Source organism: Canis aureus, chromosome 19 (genome assembly GCF_053574225.1).
Source record: "Canis aureus isolate CA01 chromosome 19, VMU_Caureus_v.1.0, whole genome shotgun sequence".
NCBI classification, from domain to species: Eukaryota; Metazoa; Chordata; class Mammalia; order Carnivora; family Canidae; genus Canis; species Canis aureus.
This window is the reverse complement of record NC_135629.1, coordinates 49,860,713-49,873,661: the sequence shown is the minus strand read 5'-3', so window position 1 is coordinate 49,873,661 and position 12,949 is coordinate 49,860,713. Positions and strand designations below refer to the sequence as shown.

General features: G+C 54.0%; 1 protein-coding gene across 4 annotated transcripts; it reads left to right on the top strand.

The window, feature by feature from the left end:
- Nucleotides 1–78: 78 nt before the first annotated feature.
- YJU2B (YJU2 splicing factor homolog B) lies at nucleotides 79–12,401 on the top strand. 4 transcript variants are annotated; one of them, XM_077859708.1, is made up of 11 exons: nucleotides 114–168; nucleotides 2,367–2,431; nucleotides 2,510–2,714; nucleotides 4,156–4,209; nucleotides 5,314–5,396; nucleotides 6,811–6,866; nucleotides 8,171–8,231; nucleotides 9,007–9,149; nucleotides 9,232–9,404; nucleotides 11,432–11,570; nucleotides 11,701–12,401. In XM_077859708.1, the coding sequence occupies exons 3-11, from the start codon at nucleotides 2,712–2,714 to the stop codon at nucleotides 12,180–12,182; spliced, it is 1,194 nt and encodes a 397-aa protein (XP_077715834.1). In that variant the 5' UTR covers nucleotides 114–168; nucleotides 2,367–2,431; nucleotides 2,510–2,711; the 3' UTR covers nucleotides 12,183–12,401. The 4 variants fall into 4 exon arrangements, with proteins under 4 accessions (XP_077715835.1, XP_077715834.1, XP_077715833.1 ...); XM_077859707.1 differs by having other exon boundaries at nucleotides 117–168; nucleotides 2,344–2,431; XM_077859709.1 differs by lacking the exon at nucleotides 2,367–2,431 and having other exon boundaries at nucleotides 79–168.
- Nucleotides 12,402–12,949: the final 548 nt, after the last annotated feature.

Sequence of the window (12,949 nt, the reverse complement as noted above, 5' to 3'; positions counted from 1 at the left end):
CGGATTGGTCTACTCCTTTTGGCATTCAGCCAATCAAATCAGCGCAGCGGTGCCGCTTAGCTCCGCCTCGCGCCAGCGTCCACGTTCGCGCCGAGTGCGCCACGCCCCCTTGCGCGCCCGGCCCTCACTTCCGGGCACTGGCACGGCGTGACGTCAGGAGGAGGGCAGGTAAGTACGCGCGGGCGGAGGGGCGGTGAGGCCCGCAGAGGGCCCGGGGTCTGGTCGTTGCTTCCCCCGACCTCGGAGCGGCCCGATGGGGGACGAGTTCGCTGAGGGCCGCGGGGCTCTGCGGCTGTGGGCCCATGTCCGGAGCCGGCTCCCGTCCCAGCCGCGACCCCTGATTGGAATCCCCCGGCCCCAGCCGCGACCTCAGTCCCAGCGCACCCCCCCCCCCGCCCCCGGGCCATATTATGCCTGAAGGGCCCTTGGGCTTTCTTATCTGAAAAATGGGACTGGTGAGCCCCTACCTAATTGGATTATGGTGAAGATTTTAATGCTTGTAAAACGGTCTAGCATGAGAGATAATTAACTCTGCGTCGGGCGCTGGACTGTGCTTCAGCTCACTGAGTTTTGACGACAACCTTATCAGATTGATACTTTTATAAACCCTCTTTATAGATGAGAGAACTGAGGCTCAGAGAGATATGCTTTGCCAAAGTCAAAACGCTGGCAAGCAGTCACGTTGCAAACCGAGCACGATGCCCTAAGCCAGTGGGATTTATCATTACTCCTGACACCAAGGACTAGAGATTTCTGTACATTCATCCTATAGCCCCACACCAGTGCCAGTCACTGGGCTGGTAAGACCCCTGTAAGAGCCCCAGCTCCTGTAAATGGGGTGCCCTGCGAACACTTCCCAATGTCTTATTTCATTCCCAGCAACCCCAGGAAGTCCTGTTGCCAACATATACTCTTTACAGGTGAGGAAATACAAGTTCAGGGAAGCTCAGACGCTGGCTGAAGTCGCCCAGTTAGGAAGGAATGGAGCTGGGATGCAGGCCCAGGGAACTGTGCCCCAGAGCCTAAGTAGGCACTTAGCTGTTTCGTTCGTTAGCAAAACCGTTTTTAGGTTGGAAACGACCTTGGGAAAATCTGGTCCAGGGGCATACTTTAAAAATGGAGGATCTGAGGTAAAGAGATGTTCAAGGTCATGGCGGAACGTTTACATCTGGAGCTTTGCACCTCAGCTTGCCTCTGACCCTGAGGGAGTTGCTTGAACCCCCGTGTTCTCGTTCATCAACTAGAGATCATAGTAACATAATACAGAGCGAACGAGGCAGTGATGTTAGACTGGGTACACACCTGGCGCTCAGTAATTGGTAGAGAGTGCACAGCTAAGTTGGCAGAAACCATTAGATGCTTCCTGACTCCAGCACAGGGAGCCAGCAGGCCACCCCCACAGGTCAGAACCAGGCAACTGCCTGATTTTGTACAGCCTGCCAGCTGAGAATGGTTTTGACTTTATAAATGGTTGGAAAAAAACAAAAACAAGTATAATATTTTGTGACAGGTGAGAACCATGTGAAATTCAAATTTCAGTGCCCATAAATAAAGTTTTGATGAAATGCAGCCAACGCTCACATATTGCCTGCAGCTGCTTTCTACCTATGACAACAGAGTAGAGTCATTGGGACAGAGACAGTTTGGTCCCCATAGCCAGAAATATTTACTCTCTGGTCCCTGATAGAGAAAATCTGCCAGTCTCCATTCTAGAATATACTTCAGTGTCTCGTAGCGTCTCTCTTTGGTGTCAAGTAGAACTTCCTTTTGTTTGACCTGAAAGTCTCTCCTCCAAACATACAAGAGGAGGGAGGTCGCCCACTCCCAGCTTAAGGAGACTTGCATTTGATACCTGTGTCACCTGCACTAATTCTTAGGAAACTTTAATCAGTTATGAGTGGTTTGTGCAGTCAGCATTTATCAGGGGCTAGGCACTATCCCAGGTGCTGGAGATACAGCACAGCGTGACCTGGCGGAGGAGTCAGACTGTAGACAAGTCAGCTGACACAGTGTGATAGGAACCCCAGGGAAGAAGTGACTAGATCGGGTAGTCAAATGAGGCCTCTGACAGAGATGATGTTTGAGCTGAGACCAGTGACAAAGAACAGACAGCTGGTGGAAGAGCATTCAGGCAGTTGGCCTGCACCTGCCGAGCCTTTGAACGCATCCAGGGAGCCAACATGACTGGAACAGAGTGAGGGAGAGGGAGAGGGGTAAGAGGCGGGCTTGGAGAGGCAGGTGGGGGCCCCACAGTCTATGGGGAGGGGCTGGACTTGTTTCTCAAACCAATGGCAATCAATGGAGGGGTTTAGGCAGAACAGTATTTCAGATTTATATTTTAAGATCTCTTCCTGGTTCCTGTGGAGAAAACCGAGCGTGGCAGTCAAGGGCAAGCCAGGAGACCAGGGAGGAGGCAGCTGTGCTGGTCCAGGTAAGAGATAATGAGGGCTGCAGAAAGATGAGATATATGTTGGATGGAGAGTGAAGAGGATACTGTCTTTCTAAACAGACAAACACCGCTCTTGGGAGGATCGTCTGAGCCGCTGCCACCGCACATAGCCCACGGAATCTTCACCGGAAAGCCGTGGCCCCTCCACCAGGCTGCCCAGGAGGGCAGGACTGGCCAGGGTAGTTAACATTGCACAGTCCGTGTCTTACCGTCTTTTCAGTCCAGCCGTGTTGAAGGAGAGGACCGGTAGGCAACTCCCAAGATGGTAAGTGGACAGCGTTGTGCTTATTGGGTTTCTCTTCTGGTCTGTGTCAGGGAAGGAGCCCTTCCCCCCACCCCTCCCCACCCCCAACCTGATAGGTGGTATTTCCAAACTCTGGATCATGATCTTTTTGGTGCAGTGGTTCTCAAACTTTGCCATGTGCTAAAATCACCTAGGCAGCTTTTTTCTTTTCTTTTTTTTAAGGAAGTGAAATTCATTAACTGTTGGAGAGTGTGCGATTTAATGACACTTAGTATTTTCATACTAAGTGTGGCACAGCCAGCACTTCTATCTAGCTCCAAAGCATTTCCATCGTCCCAAAAAGGAAATCCTGTCCCCTCGAGTGGTCACTCCCCAGCTCCTCTCCCGCGGCCCCTGGCAGCCACCAACCTGCTTCCTGCCTACATGGACTTGCCTGTTGGGGACATTCCATATAAGTGGACTCATACAATACATGGCCTTTTGTGGGTTCCTTCTTCCACTGAGGTTCATCCAACTTGTAGCAGGCATCAGAACTCCATTCCATGTTATTACTGAATAATATTCCCCCGGCTGGATCTGCTATATTCTGTGTATCTGTTCATCCACTCGTGAACACTTGAGCTGTTTCCACCATCTGGCTGTTGTGACTAGTGCTGCCATGAAGACGCATGCACAAGGATTTGTTCAAACACCTGTTTTGCACAATGCCTTTTAAAAGTCCAGGCACCACACCCCAGAGCAGACCCTGTCAGGGGAACTTCTGGGGGTGGGGCCCAGGCATCAGTGTTTTAGAGACTCCTCAGGTGGATATAACATTCAGCCAAGTCTGAGACCCACTCCTTTGGTGGGTCATTATTTCAGTTTATTGGGTGGCTGCCAGCATTGAAAAAGCAAGACCCAGGGTACCTCGGTGGCTCAGGTGGTTAAGTGTCTGCCTTCAGCTCAGGTCATGATCCCGGGGTCCTGGGATCCAGCTCCCACATCGGGCTCCCTGCTAGGTGGAGAGCCTGCTTCTCCCTTTTCCTCTGCCCCTCTCCCCACTGCTCATGCCCACTCTGTCTCTTGCTCGCTAATAAATAATAAAATCTTTAAAACATAAATAAATAAAAACCAAGACTCTCACAGCTAGGGTGAGCATTCTTTCATGAAACCTGTGCCATGTTTCAGCTCTATTATGTGTGCATTTGCAGTGGCAGGTGTTAAATGCATCTTACTGTCTGTCATAGTCCCCAAAACACTGAAAGCCGTTGCTTCAGGAGAGTCTGATTCTCATGGAGTTTTCCAGAGTGACAACAGTGGTTTTCCAGTCCCCAAATCTCTGTCCCCATTCAGACCCTCTGAGCCTAGGGCCTCTCTAGGATGTCCCCCAGGCTCCCTCATCTGGGTCCCACCCTGCAAGGCTGGGCGACAGGGTCTCCTCCAGGACATCCTCTCTGAGTCACCTCTCTCTTCTCCTTCCCAGGGTGAAAGGAAAGGTGTAAACAAGTACTACCCTCCAGATTTCAGTCCAGAAAAGGTAAGGGCAGTGGGCACTGCCTTTCTTTGGATCTCTCCCCACAGAGGGCCTCCCTGACCACTGTCTCATTCTCTGTCACATCACCTAGCATGTTATTTTTATTTGTCGCCCTGTAACTCCCTGATGTGCCATTCATTTGTTTGGATGTTGCCCATCTCCCCATCTAGAACATCTGCCTGAGGGCAGAGATGTCCATCTTTCTCATTCACCACTGTGGCACTCCGTACTCTGTGGCCCACACCATATGTACTCCGTAAGGGCCTGGGAACAAAGCGATGCATCCCAGCTACACGTCCCGGGCACATGACTGGCCTCACTGTGCCACAGTTTCCTCATATGTCAAAAGGGGGAAATAAAAAAACGCCTCAACATTCCAGGGGCCTGGAGGGGTTAAAACAAGATGATGCAGGCGCCTGGCTGACTCAGTAGGTAGAGCTGTGACTCTTGATCTCAGAATTGTGAGTTCAAGCCCCATGCTGGGCATAGAGATGACTTAAAAATAAAATCTCAAAATAACCTTTAAAATGAAAAAAAAAACAGGGCAGCCTGGATGGCTCAGCAGTTTAGCACTGCCTTCGGCCCAGGGCGTGACCCTGGAGGCCCGGGATCGAGTCCAACTTCGGGCTCCCTGCATGGAGCCTGCTTCTCCCTCTGCCTGTGTCTCTGACTCTCTGTCTCTCATGAATAAACAAATACAATCTTTTTTAAAAATAAATAAATAAATTGAAATGAAAAAAACAAGAGGAGGCACATGGAGTACCCAGTAATCTGACCAGTGCTGCCCCCTCACCTTGTCTTCCCCCCATCACCAGAGGCCATTACAGTCACCGTCCTTGGTGGACGGTTGGGGGACACCAGGCTCAGCAAACAAAAAGTGATGTCACTCCCCAGGGTCACTAAGCTCTTTCAGCTCTCGCATATTCTAAATGGAAGAGCATAGATTCAGACTTCTGTATTTTTGATTCCAACCCCACTTGTTGCCCCAAGACCTTTAGTGCCTTGCAGTTTGCTGTTAGCAACCCCCACAGGACGTGAGCAAGCGGCCTCTCAATCTGGGGGAGCTGGCATGGCTGTGCTCACCTGCTCCCTTGTCCTTTCCGACAGCATGGCTCTCTTAACCGCTACCACAACAGCCACCCGCTACGGGAGCGGGCTCGGAAGCTGTCACAAGGCATCCTCATCATCAGGTAAGGCCCTGGCACCACCTGAGGACCCCTGCACTTTGTGCTACCTGGCATGGGTCTTTGGGAGAATTCAGTGCCCCTGATTTTGCCCAGTGTTGCAGGGTCTTAATTCCAGAAATCAGGAAGTTGCCGTATCAGTCAGCTTTTGCCATGTAACAAAATGATAAACATGTATTGTGTGCTGTTCACAGTTCTGCAGCTCAGCTGGCCATACTTGGGCTTGGCCGTACCTGGGCTTGGCCGACCCAGGCTGGGCTCTCTGGCATGTTCGAGGGTCACCTGGGGACTGGCTGGTCCCCAGGGACTGGCTGGGCTGGTACGACTGGACTCCACTCCACAGGTGTCTCATCCTCCAGTAGGCTAGCCCGGGCTGGTTCACATGGCAGCACCCAGGTTCCAGAAGAGAATGAGCACAGGCAGGAAAGGACCCTTGAGGCCAAGACCCAGAGCCGGCACACTGTCACTTCTGTCTCACTGATTGCCCAAAGCCAGTCATGTTGCAGGGAGCTGGGAGGGTATTTATCCCACCTCTTGGCAGGCAGCATTGCAGAGTCACAGGGCAAAGGGCACGGGTTTAGAGAGGATAAAGAATCCCAGCCATGACTGCCATTGAGCCAGGACAGTGGCCCTACCTGCAGGGCTCCCCTTTTGTTTGTGGCCCACGCCCCAGTGGGTCAGCCACGACAGGAAGCAGAAGCCAGCCTGCATTGCCTCAGAAGGACAAGCCCCTCTCTGCTTCGTGGACTCTGACCTGTCTCTGCGGTCCAACCTGGGCCTGAGCAGAGGATCCAGTGCCAATCACAAGGGGCAAAAACATCTGTGGAAAAAGAATCAAGATCTGAGTCCCCGCCTTAGGAAGCACAGAACTGAAAGTCACCTGGAAACACGCCACCCCGTACCTCCAGCTCCAGAGCCCACCACGCTCCGCCACCAGGCCTGTGCACACCACCCATTCCCACTCTGCAGAGCCCTTGGCTCATATGGAGAGCGTCTTTACTTCACCGCACTATTCATCACTTAATGGTATTTTCAGACAAAAGCTTTGTCACTCCTGCACGTGGACAGCCAGATCACATGTCCCGAATAGAACCACAGAAAAGAAAGGTAGTAATAGTACAGCACCTCTCCTAAACTCTAGCTGGGCCACTGCTCCCCTCAGCTCACTTCCTCCACTCTAGTTTGTGTAGCTGATAAGTGAGACGTGAAGGCGGGGCAGCACCAGCGGAGACTCACCCCGATAGAGTGAGCCCGTGGGAGAGCAGGATGACAGGACTGGCCTGGCTGTAAGAATGCCCACCACTCTATCCTCCCCACGCACATGCCCTTTGCAGCGTGGCTGTGGCTGGAGGCACGGGCATGCAGATCCAGGGAGAGCCCAAGCAGATGGGCGCCAATAAACCGTTTTCTGTTTGTGTAGGTTTGAGATGCCTTATAACATCTGGTGTGAAGGCTGCAAGAACCACATCGGCATGGGTGAGCTTCACCTGCCCTTCTGCTCCTCATCCCATCCCCGACCTTTCAGCCCCGCAGATGGTGAACCCTTAACTGCCGGGCCTGTGAGAAGCTGTCTCCACCACCGGCCCCTGATCAGAAATCAGAGAGGAGACAGGCACCCCCAGTGACTAGTGGGTTGTGGACACCTCACAGCAGAGCAGTCAGGAGGCCTGGCTTTGCCACTTCCTGAGCTGGGTCACCTACAACAGATGACTTAGTCTCTATGGGCCTTAGTTTACCCATCCATAAAATTCAGATGATATGAGTTCCCACCTGTGTAACATACAAATTATGTAGCACGTGAAGGCTTATAAACTCAAACTGCTGTTACCTTTAGCGTTTGGACCCCTGTGCCTGCCACAGATGGACAGACAGACAGATAGGGTCCCGTGGGCAGCTCTGAGACTCAGGCAGGTGACTTGACCCGCCTGACTTCCATTTCCAACTCCGTGACACCAAGGACACTCAGCTCTTCACGCAGCACCTGGCCCCAGGCAGCAGCCCATTCTGTAAACCAGAGTGGTAGCTCTTGGCACAATGGTCGGGCCCCTCCCACAGAGGCCATGGAAGAGCAGGAAGGAGGAGCTGGGCCACCCCACTGCTGAGGAGGATGAGTCTCTCTCACACACACACACACACACACACTCCCCACCAGTAGGTCCCCCTGATCAGACCCAGCCAGGGGCATCTGGGGCCACCAGGTCCTCAGGGGACAGAAAGCAGGGCACAGCCTGACACCAGAGGCAGGTCACCCTCAAGGCCAGGAACTGAAGTAGCCACCAGGAAAGGAAAACTCAGGCCACAGCACCAGTGAGCATGATTAAACAGATCAAGGGTATCTATCACCTATCAGTGAAAAAACAAAAAACACAGATGTAAATAATAAAAGCTGACCCTTGAGCACTTGCCACATCCCAGGCCCTGTGCTAAGTGATCTGTATATGTAGTTAGCTCCTGTGGTCCTCATATCAGCGCTACATGGTAGGCATTGTAGTCATCCCTATTGAACAAATGGGGAAACTGAGGCCCAGAGGGCCAGAGTAGCCAACCTAAGGTCTTGTAGCTGGAATGTGGTGGAGTCAGGATTTGAACCTGGGCCCTCCTGCTGCCCACCCTCCTCTGTGGCTTGAGGACCTGTCATCAAGCGTGCACACGGCTCTTTCCCACATTGAGTTTTAGGGCTCTCCAGAGGTGTCTCCCCTCTGGGGAGATGGAATACCCCTTTGTCCACCCTCCACCCAGGGAAAAGACACTGAGCCCCCATCTTCTCCCTCTCCTTCTAGGTGTTCGCTACAATGCAGAAAAGAAGAAGGTTGGCAATTACTACACAACCCCAATCTACAGGTATAGGCAGCCCGGTGGGTGTCTCAGAGGGACACATCAGGTAGCTGCAGGGTGAGAGGGCCACAAAGGAGTCTGAGTGGAATGGGCAGCCATTCCTTGATGGCCACATCCTCAGTCCTGTCCTCGAAATGGCCCCAATCTGTCAATCAGTGCACATCCCTTTGTCTAGAACACTCCATGGCTCCCACTTCCTGAGCCCTCCCCATGGCCACCAGGCCTTGCACACTCTGCCCAGTCCTCTCCCTGTCCTCGCCTCCTCCCACTCTCCCCCTCAAGGTCCCTCACACACCCCAGGAAGACCTCGATGCTCTCAGCCTGGAACTCTCTTCTCAGATATCTGTAAGGCTCCCTTTCCCTCCTTGGGTTTCTGCTCCAACACCACCTCTCAGGCCTGTTCCAAAGCAGCGCTCACCACCTGACAGTGGTCACTTGTGCATTTGCTGCCAGTATGGCCCCTGCTGGAATGTCAGTCCCCCCGAGAGCAGGCTGGCATTCTTCATTGTTGTGTCCCCAGCTGCTGCCAAGCCTGCCACAGAGAGCAGGACATGTTGAATACATGAGTGAACAAATGAACAGAGAACAGATAGAATATCAGTTCCGGGGTGACGGGACAGTCTGTCTCACCCACAGCCATAACCCCAGATACAGAGTTTGGTGTGTCGTTGGTGCTCAGTGAACACCTGTCAAGTGACACACACACAAAGGGAAGGAAGCAGGGGTGACGGGTGGACCAGGGCTACCATGCTGTCCTGACTTCCACCCTCTGCCCACCCAGGTTCCGGATGAAATGCCACCTCTGCGTCAACTACATCGAGATGCAGACGGACCCCGCCAACTGTGACTATGTGATTGTGAGTGGCGCCCAGCGCAAGGAGGAGCGCTGGGACATGGCGGACAATGAGCAGGTGCTGACGACAGGTGAGCGTGGAGGGTGGGCCCCGAGGCCAACCCCGGCCCCGAGCGGGAGCCTGCCAGCCCTGCCGCATTCTGGCTGTTGCAGAGCACGAGAAGAAGCAAAAGCTGGAGACGGATGCCATGTTCCGCCTGGAGCATGGCGAGGCCGACCGGAGCACACTGAAGAAGGCCCTCCCCACCCTGAGCCACATCCAGGAGGCCCAGAGCGCCTGGAAGGATGACTTCGCGCTCAATAGCATGCTACGGAAGAGGTTCCGGGTGAGCAGGGCATGGGGGGAGTGTCAGGACCTCGAAGAGGGGGTCATTGACAAGGGGGGCAGCATGCAGGGCCAGCCCTCTCCCCACCATGTCCTATCTGCAGGTGGGTCATCTGGCCCTCTGAGCCTCAGTTTGACCACATCCCTACCTCAGGAGTAGCCTCTGTCTCCTGGGGAGCCCCAGCTCACCGGGCACCCCTCTGCTGCTCAGCTCCTAACACACACCTCATAGGTCCACTCAACCATCCCAAAATGAAGTCCAGATATCATCAACGCACCCCTACATAATTGCCAAAACCCTCTCTGCAGTGCCCTGTGGTTAAAAGAAAACAAAAATTGAAAGGGAAAGTCACCTACAATGAAAAGTAATCGTGGGGGGCAGCCCGGGTGGCTCAGCGGTTTAGCGCCGCCTACAGCCCAGGGTGTGATCCTGGAGACCGGGGATCGAGTCCCATGTCAGGCTCCCTGCATGGAGCCTGCTTCTCCCTCTGTCTCTGTCTCTGTCTCTCTCGATTAAATAAATAAAACCTTAAAAAAAAAAAAGGAAAAAAAATAAAAGTAATCATGCATATTTAGGAATGCCTGAGCAAGACACTTGCCCTGGCATGGAGCGTCACTGAGGGTCCAGGTGCAAACGCTGACCCCTGTCCCCAGGGACACTGCTGTCAGTGACTGCAGTGGCTTCTGAAAGATACCCGGTGGAGCCACACGTCACAGGGAGTCGGGGCCCAGGGTCATATGAGTGCCTGTGCCTTGTGCCCACTCTCGACAGGCAGGAACTTCCCCAGCTACCCCCATGGAACACAAGCTGTCACCATCCCACAGCTCCTGTCCCTTCCTGCTTCCTTTTCTGATCATTCTGTGGTCATTATTAGGACTAAAACTGCTAGTTTTCTCACTAATTATTCATAACCAAAAACATATTCCTCCAGCTGTGCCTGTGCCCTGAGCTGTGTGTCCCCTGCTTTCTGGGCATCTCCCCATGAGGTATCTAAGGACACTCAAGCCTAACACCCCCAGAAGCCCCTGTGCATCACTAAGCCACCCCTTCTCAGCAATGGAGGCATCTCTGTCCTTGCAGGGACTCAAGCCCCGAAACCTGGAGTCGACCTTGACTCCCCCTCATCCCTGTCTCCCATTGGCAAATTTTTGGGGTCCTACCACTCCCACAGCCTCCATCATCTCCAGCCTGGACCAGCACAGTCTCTCTGCCCTGGTCTCCAGGCTCCCACGTCCCCTCATCTGTTCCACATGTGGCCACCAGGAGGCACGTGGGAATACCTGAGTCATTTCACATCTCTGCTCAGAACACTCCATGGTTCCTACTTAAAATAGAACCCAAAGTCCTCTCCATGGCCCACAGCCCAAATGATTCACCTTCCCCTTCCCCACTGTCTCCACCTTCCCCTCACTCTCTCTGTTTTAGCCATACTGGCTTCCTCACTTCCTCCACCACTCCAAGCACACTTGCTTCTGGGCCTTTGCACAGGCTGTTCCCTCTACCTTGGAATGTTTTTCCACCAGATGCTCACTTGACTTCTTCACTCAGATGTCCTTTCTCAAATGTGGCCTTTTCAGGGAGACTTTGCCTGCCCCTTCCCTCCCTTCTGCACCACATTTACAGTTGAACTCCTCACTCACTCCCTATCCCCTTCCCTGCGTTCTTTTGCTCCTCACTACTCTGTCTCTCTAACCTACTAGAATGTCAGCTCTGTGAGGGCAAGGGTTTGTGTCTACTCACTGCTGCGTCCCCAGTGTCTAGAACAAAGCCTGGTACAAGCTGACCATTGTGTAAATATTCATGGAATGAACCAACAGAGGACTGAACAGCACACGTATGAATGACACTTGCATCTTGCATTTGCTGAGTGACTTCTGTGTCCTGGGCACTGTGTGAGGCCCTTCCCTCAAACAGGCTCGAAGAGGAGGAAGCTGAGTGGAGTGACACACCCCGGGGTAGTGGGCAAGAAAGAGGCAGGTCTTTGACACCCACCATGCCTTCCCCCCTTCCTGTCCCCCACCACACAGGAAAAGAAAAAAGCCATGCAGGAGGAGGAAGAGAGGGACCAGGCGCTGCAGGCTAAGGCAAGCCTGGCCATCCCACTGGTACCTGAGACGGAAGACGACCGCAGGCTGGCCGCCCTGCTCAAGTTCCACACCCTGGACTGTGCGTGGGGAGCTAGCGGGCATGGCGGACTGGGTGGGCAGAGATGGGGGCCCCTAGCCTTGCGGAGGCTGTGCCAGGCCCAGGCAGAGAACAGCTTTGAACCTTCCCTCTCTTCCCTCCCAACCCCCAGCCTACGAGGACAAGCAGAAACTCAAGCGGTCAGAGATCATCAGCCGCTCCTGGTTCCCCTCTACCCCGGGACCTGCCACCAGCAGCAGCAAAGCCGGAAGTGTCCTGAAGAAGTTGGCCCAGAACCGCCGATCTGCACCGGCCAGCTCTCCCATCACTGTAGGGGACCTGGGCATCGTGCGGCGGAGATCCCGGGAGGTCTCAGAGAGCCCCCAGCCCACAACAGAGACCCCCATGTCTGGGGAGCCATGGGTGCCAGAGAGGAACACCCAGGACGGGCCCACATCCCCCCAAGACTGCTCTGCAGAGACAGCTGAGACCCCCAAAAGCAGGGGGCCTCCAATGCAGGAGGGGAAATGTCAGGACAGGCCCCAGTCCCCACCAGGCTCCTCCCAGGAGGCAGCCACCCCCCAGGACACACCACAGCCATGCACCTTCAGCTCCTCTCTTGTGGCTGATTACTCCGACTCAGAGAGTGAATGAGCAGCTCTGGGGACCAGACCTGCTCCAGAGGCTGCTACACGCCCCCAAGGAGGCCCCTCAGACTGCAGCCCTGCTTGCCCACCACCCCTGGGAGAGCTCAGACGCCGCCCCCCTCCCCAGACCTCGCCTTCCTGCGACGGTGGAGTTATTTATTTGGTCCTGGAGAGGGTGTTTGTGCCTTGTGGGACGACATCCCAACATTAAAGCCCTGCTGCTTTGTCCCTGCCTCAGGTTGCTAGATGGGCCCAGGGGCTGACTCCCCCACCCCCACCCCCACCCCACTGAGTTTCCCTGGACACTCAGCAGTCAGTGTGATGCTGCCACAGCTGTGGCCCCAGCCTTGATCCCCACCCAGCATGAGGAGGGTTTCAGGGTGGTGGCTCAGGTTGGTCTGCAGTCAGAGCAGACTTCCCAGAGGAGGCAATGCAGGCTGCATGTGAAGGGTGGAAAGGGAACCAGGCGGCAGGATCCACACAGGGCAGGCCTGGCTGGGAACATAGGAGGTGCGTGAAGCAGCTGGGCCTGGAGCATGCATGTGTGGGGATGCCCCGCAAGGTCGTGGAAGAGCTCCCCTCCTTCCTGTCCTGATGCATCTTTTGAAAGGAACTGGTAAACCAAGCAGAAAATGGCTCAGAAACAGCAGGGCATCCACCCAGAGACCCAGCCGGCCACCTCCCCCTAAACTGTGGAAAAGGAAGATCATTTCACAAATATGTATTTTTTATTTTTTACAAATATATTCTTTTTAAGATTTTATTTATTCATGA

Bases quoted from the DNA above. Each gene is read 5' to 3' on its own strand.
- YJU2B (XM_077859709.1), top strand. The intron at 4,210-5,313 runs GTAAGGGCAGTG...CCTTTCCGACAG, and splicing joins CAGATTTCAGTCCAGAAAAG to CATGGCTCTCTTAACCGCTA. The intron at 6,867-8,170 runs GTGAGCTTCACC...CTCTCCTTCTAG, and splicing joins CAAGAACCACATCGGCATGG to GTGTTCGCTACAATGCAGAA.